General features: G+C 41.0%; 1 protein-coding gene across 4 annotated transcripts in view; it reads left to right on the forward strand.

Moving 5' to 3' along the window:
* Window positions 1-880: 880 nt before the first annotated feature.
* The window catches only part of ppip5k1a (diphosphoinositol pentakisphosphate kinase 1a), a 36,260-nt gene continuing 18,877 nt past the window's right edge, over window positions 881-18,263 (forward strand). For all 4 annotated transcript variants that reach the window (XM_088371462.1, XM_088371458.1, XM_088371459.1 and 1 more), the window contains exons 1-22: window positions 881-1,033; window positions 2,667-3,075; window positions 3,495-3,690; window positions 3,857-3,947; window positions 4,060-4,145; window positions 4,421-4,575; window positions 6,426-6,527; window positions 8,531-8,692; window positions 8,789-8,910; window positions 9,012-9,113; window positions 9,574-9,660; window positions 9,743-9,818; window positions 9,894-10,003; window positions 10,477-10,562; window positions 10,692-10,817; window positions 11,197-11,318; window positions 11,676-11,858; window positions 11,948-12,089; window positions 13,130-13,353; window positions 14,165-14,292; window positions 14,373-14,487; window positions 14,571-14,678. In XM_088371462.1, the coding sequence (XP_088227588.1) occupies window positions 2,932-3,075; window positions 3,495-3,690; window positions 3,857-3,947; window positions 4,060-4,145; window positions 4,421-4,575; window positions 6,426-6,527; window positions 8,531-8,692; window positions 8,789-8,910; window positions 9,012-9,113; window positions 9,574-9,660; window positions 9,743-9,818; window positions 9,894-10,003; window positions 10,477-10,562; window positions 10,692-10,817; window positions 11,197-11,318; window positions 11,676-11,858; window positions 11,948-12,089; window positions 13,130-13,353; window positions 14,165-14,292; window positions 14,373-14,487; window positions 14,571-14,678 (2,667 nt within the window). In that variant the 5' untranslated portion in view covers window positions 881-1,033; window positions 2,667-2,931. The remainder of the gene's footprint in view (window positions 1,034-2,666; window positions 3,076-3,494; window positions 3,691-3,856; window positions 3,948-4,059; window positions 4,146-4,420; window positions 4,576-6,425; window positions 6,528-8,530; window positions 8,693-8,788; window positions 8,911-9,011; window positions 9,114-9,573; window positions 9,661-9,742; window positions 9,819-9,893; window positions 10,004-10,476; window positions 10,563-10,691; window positions 10,818-11,196; window positions 11,319-11,675; window positions 11,859-11,947; window positions 12,090-13,129; window positions 13,354-14,164; window positions 14,293-14,372; window positions 14,488-14,570; window positions 14,679-18,263) is intronic.

Genomic DNA, 18,263 nt, shown 5'->3' on the forward strand with positions numbered 1-18,263 from the left:
TGAAAATAATGCTCTCATTCTACAAACATAACACACACGTTTACCTGTAGAGTTAGTATATTACGCATATGCATGCATGCATCTTTGTTGTTTTTGGCAAAATGGATGTTCCTTATAATTGTGTAGTATCATATTAGATAGATAGATAGATAGATAGATAGATAGATAGATAGATAGATAGATAGATAGATAGATAGATAGATAGATAGATAGATAGATAGATAGATAGATAGATAGATAGATAGATAGATAGATAGATAGATAGATAGAGTTGGCATAAACTTTGATAAAGGCCAAAGGGCAATGTAAATTACAAATACATTTACAAATAAATTCAAAATATTTTATCTGCTCTTTGTGCTGCCTTGAACTATACTTTGTTATGGCCATCCATCCATCCATCCATCCATCCATCCATCCATCCATCCATCCATCCATCCATCCATCCATCCATCCATCCATCCATCCATCCATCCATCCATCCATCCATCCATCCATCCATCCATCCATCCATCCATCCATCCATCCATCCATCCATCCATCCATCCATCCATCCATCCATCCATCCATCCATCCATCCATCCAAAAACATGTAGCTGACTTGTTAAAGTCACTATAGTACAGTGCATTACTTTGAGATACAGAGTAACTCAATTGAACACATTTTGTTAATTTGATTTTCACGTAAGGGGTTAAAATTATCCATCGATTTTCTCTACGCAGTTCCCAGCTGAATTTGGACGAAAAGGTTGACATTTTATGACCCCACGGTCCACGGTCTCTAATCAATGCTAACGCTAGAGTCCGCTAACGCCCCACCACGTACTTCACGAATGAGGCTATACCCATTAGGTCGTTGATTATTGGCTGCTGTGTTTTCTGTGGAACGCCTCCCTAAAATTCTTCCCAACTGCTATTGGTTAATTTAAACGTTGCTCTTATGTTTTGTAGCGAGAGAAAAAAAAGTAAGATAGGTTTCACACGCAAAGTGTCAAGGCAGGAAGCAATTATTGCATGAAGGTCCAGCAGCATTGTAAGTTTATTTTCTAATTTGAATATTGTAAAGGAAGTATTGTTGACCTTCGCCAATGTTAATATTTATAATCATAAATCACGTTAGCAGATTTTTCTGCTTCCGATGCAGACAAGAGCTTTGTGAAATCAATGTTTACATTCTTGACCCTGTCGAATGCTAATGTATGCTAACATTAGCGTTATCTTACAATATGAATTTGGACTGTGATGGGCTTTGTCTTTTAAAACGACTGTCGAGAGTTGGTTGCAATGATGACTATTGCCTTTTATAGACAAGATGAATTGCTGACATGTTTCGCGCATACATGAATCTGCGTACCCTACTTGCATTTGTCAAAGAGACGTCACAACAGCAAAGTTAGCAATCGTCACCCTGCCTCGTCTATCAAGGCGTCAGCGTCATTATTCACACCAAAGCAAAGTAATATGTCGTTTTGATGTTATTGCATGCTGACACTTATTATTATTATTATTATTATTATTATTTGAAAAAAAAAGTCTAATAGGAGAACAACCGAGATATATAATCTGCCAGAATCAGCTAGTAAATGTCTAAATTTGCACAGATGGAAAATACAACATGGTCGTATTGGATGTCTCTTCGTGCACTGCTTGCCAAGTGCGCTTGTCATGTTATTTAAAGCAAATGTGATCTCTGCACAGCAACCTTGAAGTATTGTCATTTTGTCGTTACTCTGTGGAATTTAAAACTCATCTGAGATACAGTCAGGGAGAAAGTTATGTTGCTCGAGTTTTACTTCAGTTACGGAGACTGATTATTGTGCTTTTAGTTTTAAAAACCCATAATATGATCATTAACTAATTAGCGTATTGTCGTTTTGGCAGAGCTATTTTACCATAAGAGCACAAAAAACGTTTGGGTGTAATGAAATACAGTACTTCAGCTAGAGCAGTCATTAGTATGGAATTAATTAAACATTTCCCCTGCACATTCAATGATATATGATGATGACTTAGACATCTTAGCTAGCAAGCATTGCCTTTAGCACGCAGCTCAAAAGGGGCTTGTTGTATCGACAGTAGGTACCATTACCGTTATTCAAATCAAACTCAAGAAACTAGAAACTTGTCTTTCCACAAAAAAAAAAAAAAATTCTAAACATGAGAAATCTGAAGCTATCAAATTGCTATGCTGATAATGTTTTTCAGCATGGGTACGGAAATAAAGTATGGTACTTAAAAGTCATGTTCCAAAAAAGTTAGGTCATCAGTTGTTTTGTAAATGTTACACTGCCTGCTTTACACGGTTTCTGCCAAAATGATGCATCAGAACTATGATAGAAGACACATAAGGCAAATTTATCCACTTTTGCCTTTTGGACAGAATTCAGCAAACGTGTCATATTGATGCAACATGATGCTAGTGTCATGGTGTCCTGCAATCAGATAATTGCATGTATCAATATCACAGATGGCATCTGTTATAATATAGAAGACAGTGACAAATGCTTTAGCACAGAAGATTGAGAAGTCTTGAAGGCTAAGTCGGTCTCCTACCCGTTTAGTTTTTGTTTTTTTAAGCCCTGCCTCTGTTAGAACTTGCATCCAGAAAAACTGCCAAGGTGACTTCACAAAATTATTAAGATGTATTGCTTTTGTTTTTCTTACAGAACTATCAGCCTTGTCATGGACAAAAGAAAGTCCAAGAGATAGATGTCATCATCACTTACAAATTCCAGTGACAGCTTTGTTGCCAATCTTTGAGGCCCATTTTTCTCTTCAGCATCCATCCTCACCTATCCTGCTGTCCCACTCAGTCAGAGTGGAAGCATTTGTGTCCTCTGGCCTCGTGCCCTTCCATCGGTGGCGCGCTCCGGTGGTGTGGTGGTGTACGATGGCGCGGTGGGACGCTGTAGGCTGCCGCGGGAGACTGTGATGTCCGAGCCCAACAGCCCAGGCGAGAGCCGGTGTGGCGCTCCCAGATTCTTCGTGGGCTGCGAAGACGATGAGAGCGAGGTCGTGGAGGATAGCATAAGAACAGACATGGAACTGTATGAGGACGACGAAGACACAGACTCTGTAAGGACCTCCGCACAAACTCTTGACTAATATATGGCTCTTGATGTATGTTAATTATTTTCTTGAATAAAATCGTATTTGATTACATTTACAAATGACGTAACTTTTAATCAGAAGCAAGCGCTTTATTGCCAAGTTAAACCAAATCAGTTCTGATTAGGCTTGACTTTTGTTTACATCACAATTTAAATAGACTGAACAGATTCCGTGTTTTAAAAGCAATATTATGGACATGCAGTAAATGATGAGACAAGTAGGCAAAGTCGAGTCGTGTCTCTACTGTCCACAAACAAATGGATATTTTACAGAAGACATAGTTGTGGATCACCACAATATGCGCTAAACTGTTGTTTGATATAGGGGTATGTTAAATTCATAAAAATATTATAAAAAAAATCTTCTCTCTCATTCTTGTTCAGCCACCTGAGCAACAGATTGTTGTGGGGATATGCTGCATGATGAAGAAGTCAAAGTCCAAGCCAATGACCCAGATCCTGGAGAGGCTATGCAGGTTTGAGTACATCACTGTTGTCATCTTTCCGGAGGACGTCATCCTCAATGAGCCTGTGGAAAACTGGCCTCTGTGTGACTGCCTCATCTCTTTTCACTCCAAAGGTGCGTCTTCACCAGATACAATTGCACACAGGCCCTTAGGATTATAAAAAACAGTTGTATGATGAGACTTATGTGCCTTGACTGTTAAACCACAATTAACATTTTGCATATTTATGAAATAATGGATGAAGCTGATTGTTAATTTTTTTTTCTGTTTGCAAACCAGGATTTCCGCTGGATAAAGCTGTGAGCTATGCTAAACTTAGAAATCCTCTGCTCATCAACGACCTCAACATGCAGTACTACATACAGGATAGGTACAGCTTTTCAATTCTTTGCCAGTGTTGTTTGAATCATGCTTTACCAAATAAATAGCATTGAGGATGCAATCGAATCTTTTTTTTGGACCTGCTACCACATTTTTGGCAGGAGAGAAGTATATCGCATTCTGCAAGAGGAAGGGATTGATCTGCCACGCTATGCTGTGCTGAATCGTGACCCAGATAAACCAGATGGTTAGTAATGAGCTCACATTGGCACTGAGTGTGTTTATGTTTAAGACAGTTAACATGAGGAAAAGTAGAATGTGGAAAGTGAAAAGGAAAGTTAGGGTTAGTTGGGGGGTAATGTTTGTGTGTGCTCTCATGTGTATGATGTGGCTCTTTGCGGTAACACAGTAAAAAATGTGGCTCTTAGTCTCTGACTGGTTGGCCACCCCTGGCTTAGATGTTGAGGTTCTTATGAAAAAAAAATAGCTTGCAAACAGAAATATTTGCTCTGATGTCTCCAGAGTGTAACCTGGTGGAAGGAGAGGACCATGTGGAGGTGAATGGAGAAATATTTCAGAAGCCTTTTGTTGAGAAGCCCGTCTGTGCTGAGGACCACAATGTCTACATCTATTACCCTACTTCTGCCGGTGGTGGAAGCCAACGTCTCTTCAGAAAGGTCTGGTCTCCTAACCTTCATGTATCTTAAAGGTGTTGTGCTAGCTAGCTATCAATCAATCTATCTACCCGATATGAATTTTTTCAAGGCCAATGCTGATATTTGAAAGAAAATTAAAACAATTACTGATTAATCAACAGATTGTAAAAAGACATACCTACTCTATTAACTTATTTTTTTCTTCACTTCCAATAGATAGTATATTAATTAAAGATAACATTTGACTGTTTTACAATATGTTGCCCTTAAGTAATTTTTTTTTTTTAAACAACAAAATTTAGGGGCAAAAACTTGCAGAAAGTAAAACTAGATAAAACCATTAAACCTTCGTATTTAATAAAAATAAATCAATTCATTAATGAGTTTAGAAATATTCCTAGTCTTGTTCTTGTTGCTGCAAAAAGGAAGTAGGTTATTGTACAGGTGGAACAACTTTAAAACATTAGCAATGCGATGCAAACAAAAGCAGACAAATGATTGACAAAGAAAGTTGAATTAAAATTGTAGCCATTGTGAGTAACTTGATTTCACAAAGTTACCTGTTGGAATGCTCTTACAGCCCACTATTGTAAACAGGCCTGGCTTAAGTTGTCTTTTTCTTCTTTATTATGCATTTTATGGCTGGTGCGACTTATAGTCCAGAAAATACGGTATTTGGAAATTTTATTTGTACTTCTGTAATTGTTCCCCAGCTTCTTAATTTCATCAAAAAGCTTCTTTTATTTAATTTTTTTATTTGAATGGCCACATTTTCGCAGCCTGGCAGATCTGTAAATTTACCAGCAAGCCCTCTCTAGCCTCACTCTGAGAGTTAACCTTTGAGTGTGATGAGTTGTTTGGACTGGGTCCTTTAGCTCTAATTTCATCCATGAGTACGTTACCCTCCAGAAATATCAGCGCTGCTGATATATTAGGAAAACAATTTGTAACACTAGTTCTACCTCCGAGAACATCTCCTTTTTAATTTAAGTAATACAGTAATATTCAACTTTTTCTGCCATATAGTACTACTCTGAGAATGCCTGATCTTTTCTGATCCAAGCAGGGTCAGACCTGGTGATTACTTGGATTGTACACCAACTGGGAATAATACCATTTACATAGCATCTGTTGGTGCAAGCTAACTCAAATTAGTGCTGGCCGTAAGACCTGGGTAAATAGAATAAAAATAGAAGTCAGGAATAGAATAGCATCTGTTGATCTAATGACAGCCACCTGCAATAGGAAAGAAAGGATGGATGAAATAACCCACTGCCATATTGGGGTTCAGGCTTTGCAACCTGAGCTAATCATATTTTTTAGTCACTGATTCCCCACTATAATGCAGCAACCGAAACTTACAATGTATTGTGCCTGCTGTATAAGCTGATAACTTTGGGTCGTTCCATGCCAAATCGCTCAGTGGGTAACGAAGCAAATTTGGATTTTAATGAAACTTGGTGTATATGTTGATAGTCATGGCACAACACTAAACCTTAAATTTTAGGCAAGTCAGAGCACGGCTTTTCAGGTTATCTTTGGGGTGATTTGGCATGGAACAACCCCTTTGCTGCACAGGACTGGCGGATTTAGCGCACTCTAAATTCACAACACAGTACCGTAGAACGCAAACGCATTACTTTTGCCCGCAGATTTTGGGAAAGAAGGGTGATTAGTGTAATGTAATTATTAACTCAAACATTATACGACACATTCTGTCGTGAAAAATATCTTAACTGTATTCTTCTGAGTTTATTGCAGATCAGTGCCTGTAAAACATTTAGTGTTTACAACCACATTTCGCTCACTATAACTTATGAAGTGCGCATAAATGTTAACATTGTTTAACATCAACTTTTTGACCTGTCTAGATTGGGAGCAGAAGCAGTGTGTACTCACCAGAGAGCAATGTGAGGAAGACTGGCTCTTATATCTATGAAGAGTTTATGCCAACAGATGGTACAGATGTCAAGGTAATGTGTTTTTTTATTTATTTATTTATTTTTTTAAATCTGTATAGAAAAATTCTGAATAAGACTAGAGATTTAACAGTCAAGGGATTTGTGTGTCAATGGGGTTAGCTCTAAATTTCATATAATTAAGTCTTCAAAATGCATCGGTTGTCCTACATAGAAATTTTTTAATTCATAATAAAAAAAAATAAAGAAAAACAAAGCTAGGACGGTGATCCCTCGCCACTTCGCGCTTCACCTTTCACGAATGCGCTACTTTGCGGGTTTATAATTGACGGGAGTACGGCGTTTAAATACAAGCTGATAGTGCAGGGTGTGCCTCTGAGCAATGTGCGTCACTTCGGACAAGTGCACGAACAAGGCAGGACAACCACGTGCAACACATACTGTTTATTTAGGAGAAAAGGCAGGATAGAACACCACCAGAACGGGTGCACGAGGCGACTGACGAGCCAGTCAGCAAGCTCGCGTCATGCTTCGGGGTGGCATCACGTGACATAGCGGGTCAGGCAAACAGAAATCAGGTGGCAGGCGTGTGTGTGACAAAGCAGACGAAACAGCAAGGACTGACTGGTGAACGGTGTCTATATAGTTGAAGTTGAAGTCCCAATGATTGTCACACACACAACTGGGTGCGGTGAAATTTGTCTCCGCATTTAACCCATCCCCGAAGGGAGCAGTGGGCAGCAGCGGTGCCGCGCCCGGGAATCATTTGGTGATCACATGGCCTAATCAGCGGGTAACATGGAACAGGTTGTGGCGATTAGCGCCAATTAGCACGCACAGTTTCGTATTGGCAATGTGCATCCCTGAGGTCTAGCGCAGAGGGCGCGTTAGCCGGCCAGCAGGGCAAAAGCGGAGACGTGACAGAGCTGTGCATGATGGAAAAATGGACCACTGTGCAGAAAGAGTAGGGACAGCGACAAGGGTGGGGTAAGAAAAAAGCAATGCCGTTAAGGGTAGGGACATTGGCAATGAGCCCTGATTGCACGGGGCGTGCCTCTGAGCAATGTACTTGCCTGAGGACAAGCGATGGATGTGCAGCCGCGCATGTAGGAAAAAAAGCAATGCTGTCCAGGAGTCGGGACAGCAGCCAGCCACGCGCAAGGGAAGAAGCACCAACAAGTGCACAGGAGGAGTTGGGACACGCAACAATATTATGTGTGTTTTTTATTTACTGTAAAGGTACAATACAGTAATCCCTTGTTTTTCGCTGGGATTACGTTCCGAAAAGAATTTGAGATAGGTGAAATCCGTGAAGTAGAAACCTTTATTTTTTTACCATTATTATAACGGTATAACATTGAAACCAAAGAACAAAACCTGTTTTCAGGCCCAAGCGTTTGTTTAACTAAGAGAAGTAAATGCTTTCTTCCAGATAACTACAGTAAAATAATAATTTCAATCATCAATACAAAGTACGTACTCTATAGTGCACCTCTGCAGCCTGACTCCTCTCTGTAGTGTCTTTTTCTTCTGAAGCCATAGCACAATGCACTGTGAAAAAAATCTGTGAAGCAGCGAGGCCGTGAAGGGTGAACCGTTATATAGCGAGGGATTACTGTACATGCACAGAACAGTGTGGGAAAGCTTATTAATGGAAGGGAAAGTTTTATGTAGCATAAAAGTATTGGGGAGGGTTTAAAAAAATGTCTTTATTGTGTACTGGGCCACAATGCAACAGGAGATTCAATCACAGCCATGACTCACTTTGGTTCTGCTATGCATGATGTCCCCCGTTAAATTTCAAAATAATGTATATACCTTTTCTACTTTGTGGATTTTTGTTTTTCGCGGATGGTTCTGGAACGCATCTCCCGTGAAAAACGAGGGATTACTGTATTATCTTATCTACCACCAAAGTCAGCAAAATACCAAACATCTGCACATTTTCTTCACTTCACATTAAGTTTCAGAGTTTTTCAGAGAATTGCTTCGGAACTCTAGAAGCCAGTGTATTTTCCATGAGCATCACTAGATCAGTAGTCTGTCTTGTACTCCAGGTCTATACCGTGGGTCCTGACTATGCTCATGCCGAAGCGAGAAAGTCACCTGCGCTGGACGGGAAAGTAGAGCGTGACAGTGAGGGCAAGGAGGTCCGTTACCCTGTCATGCTGTCAGCCATGGAGAAACTGGTCGCCCGGAAAGTCTGTTTAGCCTTCAAGGTAAGCAAAGCCTTTATTATTTTCTGTTCAACACTGTTACTATACCTTTAATCATTAAAAATACAAGTGTTTTTCTCTTTCACTATTCATTTGTAGCAAACTGTTTGTGGTTTTGACCTTCTTCGAGCCAATGGGCACTCCTATGTGTGCGACGTCAACGGTTTCAGTTTTGTGAAGAACTCTATGAAATACTATGATGACTGCGCTAAGATCCTAGGGTAACAGTCTGCGTGTTTAATTAATTGTGTGTTTTGTATTCGTATTTGACCAGAACATTTTGTCTTATTGTTTTCCTTCTTTGTTTTTTTTTGTTGTTAAGGAATATTGTGATGCGTGAGCTAGCGCCACAGTTTCAGATTCCATGGTCGATTCCTACTGAAGCAGAGGATATTCCAATTGTTCCCACTACTTCCGGGACCATGTGAGTACTAGGAGAACTGTAGTTTTATACATAGTATGCTATTTTAATAGCATAATTTTAGTTTAGCAAATTTTTATTTTGTAGTTGTGTTCAGTGTAATTCCTCAATTTAAAGACACTGCAGACACTACGGACTGCCCATATTTCGTTATGGGAATCACTGATCGCTGCTGCATTATCGTAACGTTGATGATTACTGATCTTCATGATCAGTAGAAGGATATTCTGCACACTCACATTTAAGTATGTTCTTTCTTTACAACATAATTTTTCATGAATTACTGTCTAAGATGTTATCAAAGCTATATAACCTGTATGAATAACTGGTGAAAAATGACATCCAACAGATTCCCTGTTAATTCTTATTCTGTGCATTTCTTTTGAGGAGGCAGTATCCAGCAGCATTTTTAAATGATTTGATATTACTAATCTAATAGTCAATTTACATTTTGACATTCAAGGATGGAATTGCGCTGTGTGATAGCTGTCATCCGACATGGAGATAGAACACCAAAGCAGAAGATGAAGATGGAAGTTCGCAACCCCATGTAAGTTGGTAACCTTTCTACAGCAGAAAAGATATTTTATGTCCATTGGATCAAATAAAGTCTGTATTTGTTATTTACATAGGTTTTTTGACCTATTTGAAAAATATGGAGGGTACAAAACTGGGAAATTAAAACTGAAGAAACCAAAGCAACTGCAGGTAATAATTCGTCTGCAATTGTTGTGTGTTTAACGTGGTATAAATTGATGGTGCTTGGTTTGTGAACCTCAACAGGAGGTGCTGGACATCACACGGCAGTTGTTAGCAGACCTGGGCCAGCAGAGTGACTGTGAGATAGAAGAGAAGAAGTCCAAACTTGAGCAGCTAAAAACTGTTCTAGAAATGTAAGTGATTGGTCACTTTTCTTACTTGAGTACCATGCATTTCAAAAAAATTTGTTCTGGGAGCAGACCCCATTTTTGGAAAAACATTTGGCAGTTTATCCCCACTTACTGAAAGTAGCTCGCGCTTTCTCTCTCTCGTCAATGATTTTATTCCTATTTTTTCCCCACTTTGATTATTTTTCCTTTTCTGTCATGGTTCATAGTGGTGATGCCTGTGAAAGCATCAGTGTATTGATGCCTGAAAATGTATATTAACACACTAGTTTTTTTATTTATTTCATTTTTTATAAATACCGGAAAGTTAAAAAAAAAAAAAAAAAAATCTACCTAACGGGGGAAGCATCCAAGATTTTTGAACAAGGGTGTGTAGACTTTTTATATTCACTGTATTTGCAGGAACAACATTGCAAGAAGCATTTGGTAGTCATTCATTTTTATGATTCCTCATTTGTCATATTTTTCTACAATTAAAGGTATGGACACTTCTCTGGGATCAACAGGAAAGTGCAGCTGACTTACTTGCCCTATGGGCAGCCCAAAACCTCGAGTGAAGAAGAAGGCATGTACAAAACAACTGAAAATAAGCATATCTAAGAACCCCCCCCCCCCCCCCCCCCCCCCCCCCAAAAAAAAAAACATGCTAAAGGGGAAAATAGACCATTTATTTTTTGTTGTTCTTTTGTGACAGACACACGAAAGGAAGGTCCATCACTGCTGCTTGTGCTGAAGTGGGGAGGAGAGCTTACACCTGCTGGAAGGGTGCAAGCTGAAGAGCTTGGAAGGGCTTTTCGCTGTATGTATCCCGGAGGACAAGGTAAGATACAAAGCAGCCTATTTTGTGTTTTTTAATTGAAAACTGGAAATGCACTCTGGGTAGTTTTTTTATTTTTGTTTAGTTTTGAACTCAAGTATAGTCGTACTTTCCAAGAAAAAGATATTGCCTAATATCATTGTCAGAAATTGCTTTTCAAAATCACAAATAATAAAAACAATATAGAATTCTAGAAATTAATGAATTAACCAACCGCCCTTTTAATAATGGAGTCATAGTATTAGTATGAGTAACAATAATTTTTTCTTCCCAAAATTGGCATGTGCCTCAAAAATCTATATTGATTGGGCCCTATAATTTATGTATTTATATTAAGCCTTGTCTTAATGCTAAAACTGTTTCGGATCTATTGTTCTTCTAGGAGACTATGCTGGCTTTCCCGGATGTGGGTTGCTGCGGTTGCATAGCACCTACAGACATGACCTTAAAATATATGCATCTGATGAAGGCAGAGTGCAGATGACTGCTGCAGCTTTTGCAAAGGTACGAGAAAATGCAGTAGTTATGCTTTTGCAGTCTTTCTTTTACACTGCAGATTCTTTTGTTCAGACAAGTAAAAATTTTAGATGTCTTTCTTTTATTAGGCCAGTTATTGCTGGAGCTAGCACGTCATAGATGGGCGCTGCTTCGCATCTGCACCATGTATCTATCATATAATCTTATTCCAAATGAAGCAATTGGCCCATTATTTTAACAAAATTAAGCCACACTTTAGCTGACATACGCCAAATGCATCAAGTGTGTGCATGAGTGGGTACAAGCTCCCACAGTCTTTGTTTGGTAATTTGATGGCCAACAGGCGAGTGAATAACCATATGTTTTGTGTGTGTGTTTGAGTAGGGTTTGCTTGCCTTGGAAGGTGAGCTGACTCCCATTCTGGTGCAGATGGTAAAAAGTGCTAACATGAACGGGCTGCTGGATAGTGACAGCGACTCGCTCAGTGGCTGTCAGCACAGAGTTAAAGCCAGACTCCATGAGATTCTCCAAAAGGACAGGGACTTCATTGATGAAGACTATGACAGGGTGAGTTGCCCACCATGACTATTAACGAGTTTGGTGTAATGGCTGATGTAATGTTAATATGTATGTGTGTGTGTGATTGTTTGTGACAGCTGGCCCCAACATGTAGTGCATCTTTGGTGAATTCTATGAAAATAGTGCAGAACCCAGTGGCCACATGTGACCAGGTTTACGCCCTCATTCAAAGCCTTACCGCACAGATTCGCAAAAGAATGGAAGATCCCAAGTCAGCAGGTGAGGCGTTCAATTATTCATGAATTAATCTAAAATTTAACCTTTACAAGGAAAAAACATTTTGGCATGTGTATCAGAGATGGAGGATATATGGGCGACAGAGATTGGGGACTCGAGTCACATGACTTCATTCAAGGCAGATTTGAGTTTTTTTTTTTTAAATCTTTCAATTGGCTTGCCTCAAACTTAGGCAACCTTAACTAGACTTGACTGTGACGTAAACTACCTACAATGACAAGTCATCTTGTTTATCATTGAAAATCTGCATTTTCTAGTCTTCACAAAAAAAGTCAAAATACTTTAAACCATGTACTGATTTTCTGTGCTAATAAAAGCCACCAGGACTCAAATACGGGATGTTAATTTATTTCAAATCACTAGAGACGTTACCATGATAGGTAGGTGTGAGTTGCTGACTAACATATATCTGAAGGAAAAATGAAGTATTTGAAATGTGTGCCTCAAATTAACGTTTCGCTCCTCAAATTTGTGACAAAATTCAAGTCCGGTCTGGACGTCGGCGAGTTAATTTGACTTATTTTACACAACTTACAGGAGAAATTTTCCATGGGTACAAAAATAAATAGACAAAATAACTGCAGACAAAACTGCATTCGTCTTGTTTCTTCATGAGGAGTTTATTGTCTGAAAGAGCGCGATAGTTACAGGCTCGTCTGTCCGTATCTTGTGTTCTCGTGTAACAGCGATACACTGAAAGGCACAACACTTTTGACTGAGTTGAGCTGCTTCACTGCATTTATTAATTTTAAAAATACTATATACAGCTGCAGTTTTAGAAATTAAGGTATTGTCATTTTTGCCAAAAATTCAGTGGTCATGAAACAGGTAGTGGAGCATTATGTTAGAAATGAAAAACTTCATGCCAATGGGAGCAGGCTCTATGTCCTACAGGGTCCACTGCTTTGCGCACAACACAGCATCGTTGCGGGTGACTGCGGTAACAGTGCCGCATAACAACAATAATTTTGGAAATTGTGTGCATTAGTAACCAGCATATCTTCTGTGCTTGCCATCCTCAGACTTACAACTTTACCACAGTGAAACTCTAGAGCTGATGTTGCAGCGCTGGTCCAAACTTGAGAGAGACTTCCGCATGAAGAATGGCCGTTATGACATCAGTAAAATACCTGACATTTACGACTGTGTAAAATATGATGTCATTCATAATTCTACTCTGGGTTTGGAAGACACACTGGAGTTGTTCAGACTTTCTCGTGCTTTGGCTGACATTGTCATCCCACAGGTAAATCAGAGCAAAGAATCCTGTAATACTAATTGTGTCAAAGAGAAAAATAGAAGTTAATCTTTTTGTTGAAACTATAGAAAGAAAAAGAGAAGAGTTAGAGATTATTATTATTATTGTTGTTGTTATTATTTGTTTCTTACGCAACACTTTGTTTATTGCTATGCACTTTATTTATTACTCTCCTCTTGTTACTCATGTGCAATACATACAAGTACTCTTGTACTATTTCTGTGTGAGCTACTGCAACCAGAATTTTCTGAGGGAGCAATCCCAAGGGATGAATAAAGTTGAATCTAAGTCTGAGAAGCAGTATGTTAAACTGTAACCTGTCAGATCAGTGATGTGCACTCAATTTAGAAAAAAAAAAAACTATTGACAAGTTTTGATTTCTCTAAACAAATTTTCCCATTGAGATGAATGTGTATTTTATTTGAATCCTTGGCACTGTTGCCATTCAAATTCAAAACAATCAACCCTAAAATTGACTTTGGACTCTTACCTCTGGTGGATATCATTCTTCTCTTGACCATTCACAATAAATGTCAAATAGAGTCAAACTTAACAGCTCAAACCGTTTAGATGCTGCTTTTCAGCTAGCTGAAATTTGGTCTTTTTGAAGATGGGCAGCAGAAAACATAGCCTACATCCAAAAATAGCTTTGAAGGATTTTTAGTTCATTTATCTATTTTTTTCAGATCAATTTCGGTTACATTACAAACTGCAGAAATTTGAGCCTTTGTACTTCAAGTACCAGGACATTATTTTATCAGCTCATCCTGACTATATCAATGTTGTTTTGTTGTTGTAGGAATATGGCATAAATAAAGCTGAGAAGCTGGACATTGCATATGCCTACTGCCTTCCACTGGTCAGAAAGATTCAGCTTGACCTTCAGAGGACTCATGAGGATGAGTCTGTCAATAAGCTTCACCCTCTGTGAGTCAAATGATGTTGGGCACAAATCTATAAATGACAGCTGAGAATGTTTTTGATTAACTGACAGATCTTGTTTCTAGATATTCCCGCGGAGTCATGTCACCTGGACGACATGTGAGGACACGTCTATATTTCACTAGTGAAAGTCACGTCCACTCTCTGCTGAGTATTTTCCGTTATGGTGGTTTACTGGATGTAAGATGTGAATCTCTTTGATAGGCAACTATATATATATTCAAGCAGGTCACACTAAAACAGTTTGTCTTTTTTTGTCAAAGGAAGAGAAAGACCAGCAGTGGAATCGTGCCATGGATTACCTTTGTGCCGTTTCTGAACTCAACTACATGACTCAGATTGTCATTATGCTTTATGAGGACAACAATAAGGTGACATTTTGTAGTTATCATTCATTATCGTTAACCAATATCAACAGCAGCAAAAATGTAAATTAATAAGAGCGCAATATATACAGTAATCCCTCATTTATCGCGGATAATTGGTTCCAAAAACCACCCGCGATAAGTGAAATCCGCGAAGTACGGTCACCAACAAGAAGTACTGGGCAGGCTAACGAGTTAGCAGAAAGATGCTAATTCGCGATCGTCCTAACACGCGAAAACAGACTAATGAAGGAATGTAAACAAACATTTGGAGCAATACTACATTGTCCTAAAGGTTAGACACATGTTTCCTCAATTTAGAAGTTTTAATTTGACTTTTAAATGGTATTTTAATTTGGAAAAAAAAATCTGCGACGTAGTGAAGCCGCGATAAACGAAACGCGAAGTACCGAGGAATCGCTGTACTTGTAAGAAAAAGTTTGCAAACCCTTTGGAATTACCAGGGTTTCAACATTAATTGGTCATAAAGTGTGATTTGATCTTCAAGTGATAACTTCAGACAAATGGGTTAGTATCTGTATAAACGCAATGCTGTGTTCTTATAGCTCTGTCATTATGAAAATGTGGCACGATTATCAAAGTCTGCTCAAATGTTTGCATGCATACCAGGAAAATAATAAATATTCTAGAATGGCATCAGTCTCTATTGGTGGCATGTAAAGCACAACTATTATTCTGACAGAAGGGGGGGGTCGGAGTGGGAATAATAATAATAATCAAGTCAAGTTTATTTGTATAGCCCTAAATCACAAACCGTCTCAAAGGGCTTCACATAAACAAAAATTGACAATTATTCTCAAAGCATCCCCTGATCTTAAGCTCCCAAAAGGGCAAGGAAAAACTCAAAAAACCCCTGCCAGGGGAAAATGAGAAACCTTGAGAAGGGACCACAGATGGAAGGATCCCCCTTTCAGGATCACCAGGTTAAATATAATTCATTAAATTTGTATAGCGCTTTTCAAAAACCCAAAGACGTTTACAGGGAACAAGGCAAAGACATACAGGAGGGGAGGGGCAGGGGGAGGGGGACGGGGAAGAGACATTGGGATAAAATTAAGAAGAGGAAACCAGTTGTGGGTAGGGGAGGTCATAGGCTTGAGAGAAGAGGTACGTTTTCAGACGGATCTTAAATATGGGGAGTGTGGGTGAGTCACAGACAGACTGAGGGAGAGAGTTCCAGAGTCCGGGTGATGTGCAGGAGAAGGCTCTGTCACCGAAGGATTTGAGTTTAGATTTTGGGACTGTCAGATGTGAAGTATTGGAGGATCAGAGGGGACGGTTGGGGCAGTAGGGGATAAGGAGGTCGGATAGGTAAGTGGGAGCCAGGTGGTGAAGGGGTTTAAAGGTGAGGAGGAGTATCTTGAAGATGATACGCTCCTTAATGGGGAGCCAGTGAAGAGAGCGGAGAACAGGAGTGATGTGCTCACGGGACCGGGTGTGGGTAAGGAGGCGGGCAGCAGAGTTTTGGACTAGTTGAAGTCTATAGAGTGAGTGAGCAGTGATTCCAGTGACAAGGGAGTTGCAGTAGTCAAGCCGGGATGAGATGAAGGCGTGGATGAGGGATTCAGCGGCAGGGACAGAGAGGCAGTGCCGGATTTTGGCGATGCGTCGGAGGTGGAAGTAGGAGGTCTTGACAACTGAGCTAACATGAGGGTGGAAGGACAGTGTGGGGTCAAAAATAACGCCAAGGTTGCGTGCCAGAGGAGAGGGAGTAATGTTTGAGGAGTCAATGGTGAGTGTGATCGATCCAGTTTTATTAAGGGAGGATTTAGTGCCTATGAGGAGGAGCTCTGTTGAGTTTAAGAAAGTTGTGGGTCAGCCATGTTTTTATTGTAGAGATGCAGGTTTCAAAGTTGATGAGGGAAGGATTATGGGTTGATGTGGTGCGTATATAGATCTAGGTGTCATCAGCGTAGCAGTGGAAGTCCAGATTAAGTTTGCGGATGACATTACTCAGGGGAAAGAGGTAACAGATGAATAGGAGGGGGCCAAGAACTGAGCCTTGGGGGACCCCGTGTGTAACTGGGGAGAGGATGGATGTGTGACCGGAGAGAGAGATGAACTGGTTTCTGTTGGCGAGATAGGAGGTGAGCTAGTCGAGTGCAGTGCCCTCAACACCTAGTTGGCGCAGCCTTTGGAGGAGGATGGAATGGTTCACAGTGTCAAAGGCTGGGCTAAGGTCAAGTAGTCGTAGGATGTTGAGGGCAACAGAGTCTGCAGAAATGAGGAGATCGTTGGTGACTTTAACAAGAGCTGTTTCGGTACTGTGAAGTGGGCGGAATCCAGACTGGAAGGGTTCATAGAGGTTGTTGGACTGGAGATGGGTGTGGAGTTGGGTGGAGACAATGCGTTCAAGGGTTTTGGAAAAGAATGAAAGGTTGGAGATGGGACGGTAGTTGGAGAGGTTGAGTGGGTCCAAGGTGGGCTTTTTGAGGACGGGGGTGATGGCTGCAAGCTTATAGACAGTGGGAAAGTGGCCAAGGGATAGAGACTGAATAAAAAGGGTGGTGAGGTGAGGGAGGAGGACAGGGAGGCAGGCCTTAGTTAAGGTCGTTGGAAGGGGGACGAGAGAGCAGGTGGTTGTCTTGGATGCGGTGATGATGTCTAGGATAGTGGAGGAGTCAACAAGGGAGAAGGCAGTGAGAAAGGGGAAGGGCGGGAGGCCAGGAAGGGGGGGCAGGAGAGCAGTGGAGGTGAGGGAGGAGGAGTTATTGATGGTGTCGGTCAGAGAACTGTTGATTTTGGCGATTCTGTTGTTTAAGTTAACAAAGAAGGAGTTACAGAGGGCGGGTGAGGAGGGTGGCTTGGTGGCCGGTGGCTGGAGCAATTTGTTGACGGTGGAGAACAGTATGCGGGGGTTCCGGTTGGCGTTATTAATGAGAGATGAGAAGTACCGTATTTGCCGGTGTACAGGTCGACTCGGTGTATAAGTCGACCCCCTAAAATTCGACGGAAATTTACGATTTTATGATATATCCTTTGTATAAGTCGAGCTCAATTGTTGCATTATATTAAACTTCAAAATTCAATATGCGAAATTTATTGACGAAATGTGTTCAAATTCCGGGAGGCCGTGCGCATGCGGCTGTTTATAAGCACCGCGGAGGAGATCGCGGCCGGCGAGCTCGCGCACGCCACCCGGCACCAACGGGAGGCCGGAAATAGCTCCAAGCCGAGCGGATCGGCACTTTATAAGCACCGCGGAGGAGATCGCGGCGCCTCATTGGACTTCCAGCGGCCGGCGAGCTCGCGCACCCGCCCGGCACATCCGGGAGGCCGTGCGCACGAGCCAAGTGGCCGAAAATAGCCCCCGCCGAGCGGATCGGCTGTTTATAAGCACCGCGGAGGTGGTCGCGGCGTCTCATTCGACTTCCAGCGGCCGGCGAGCTCGCGCACCCGCCCGGCACATCCGGGAGGCCGTGCGCACGAGCCAAGTGGCCGAAAATAGCCCCCGCCGAGCGGATCGGCTGTTTATAAGCACCGCGGAGGTGGTGGCGGCGCCTCATTCGACTTCCAGCGGCCGGCGAGCTCGCGCACCCGCCCGGCACATCCGGGAGGCCGTGCGCACGA

The sequence above is a fragment of the Syngnathus floridae genome, chromosome 3, assembly GCF_059516105.1.
Source record: "Syngnathus floridae isolate MCC-2025c chromosome 3, RoL_Sflo_1.0, whole genome shotgun sequence".
Taxonomy (NCBI): domain Eukaryota; kingdom Metazoa; phylum Chordata; class Actinopteri; order Syngnathiformes; family Syngnathidae; genus Syngnathus; species Syngnathus floridae.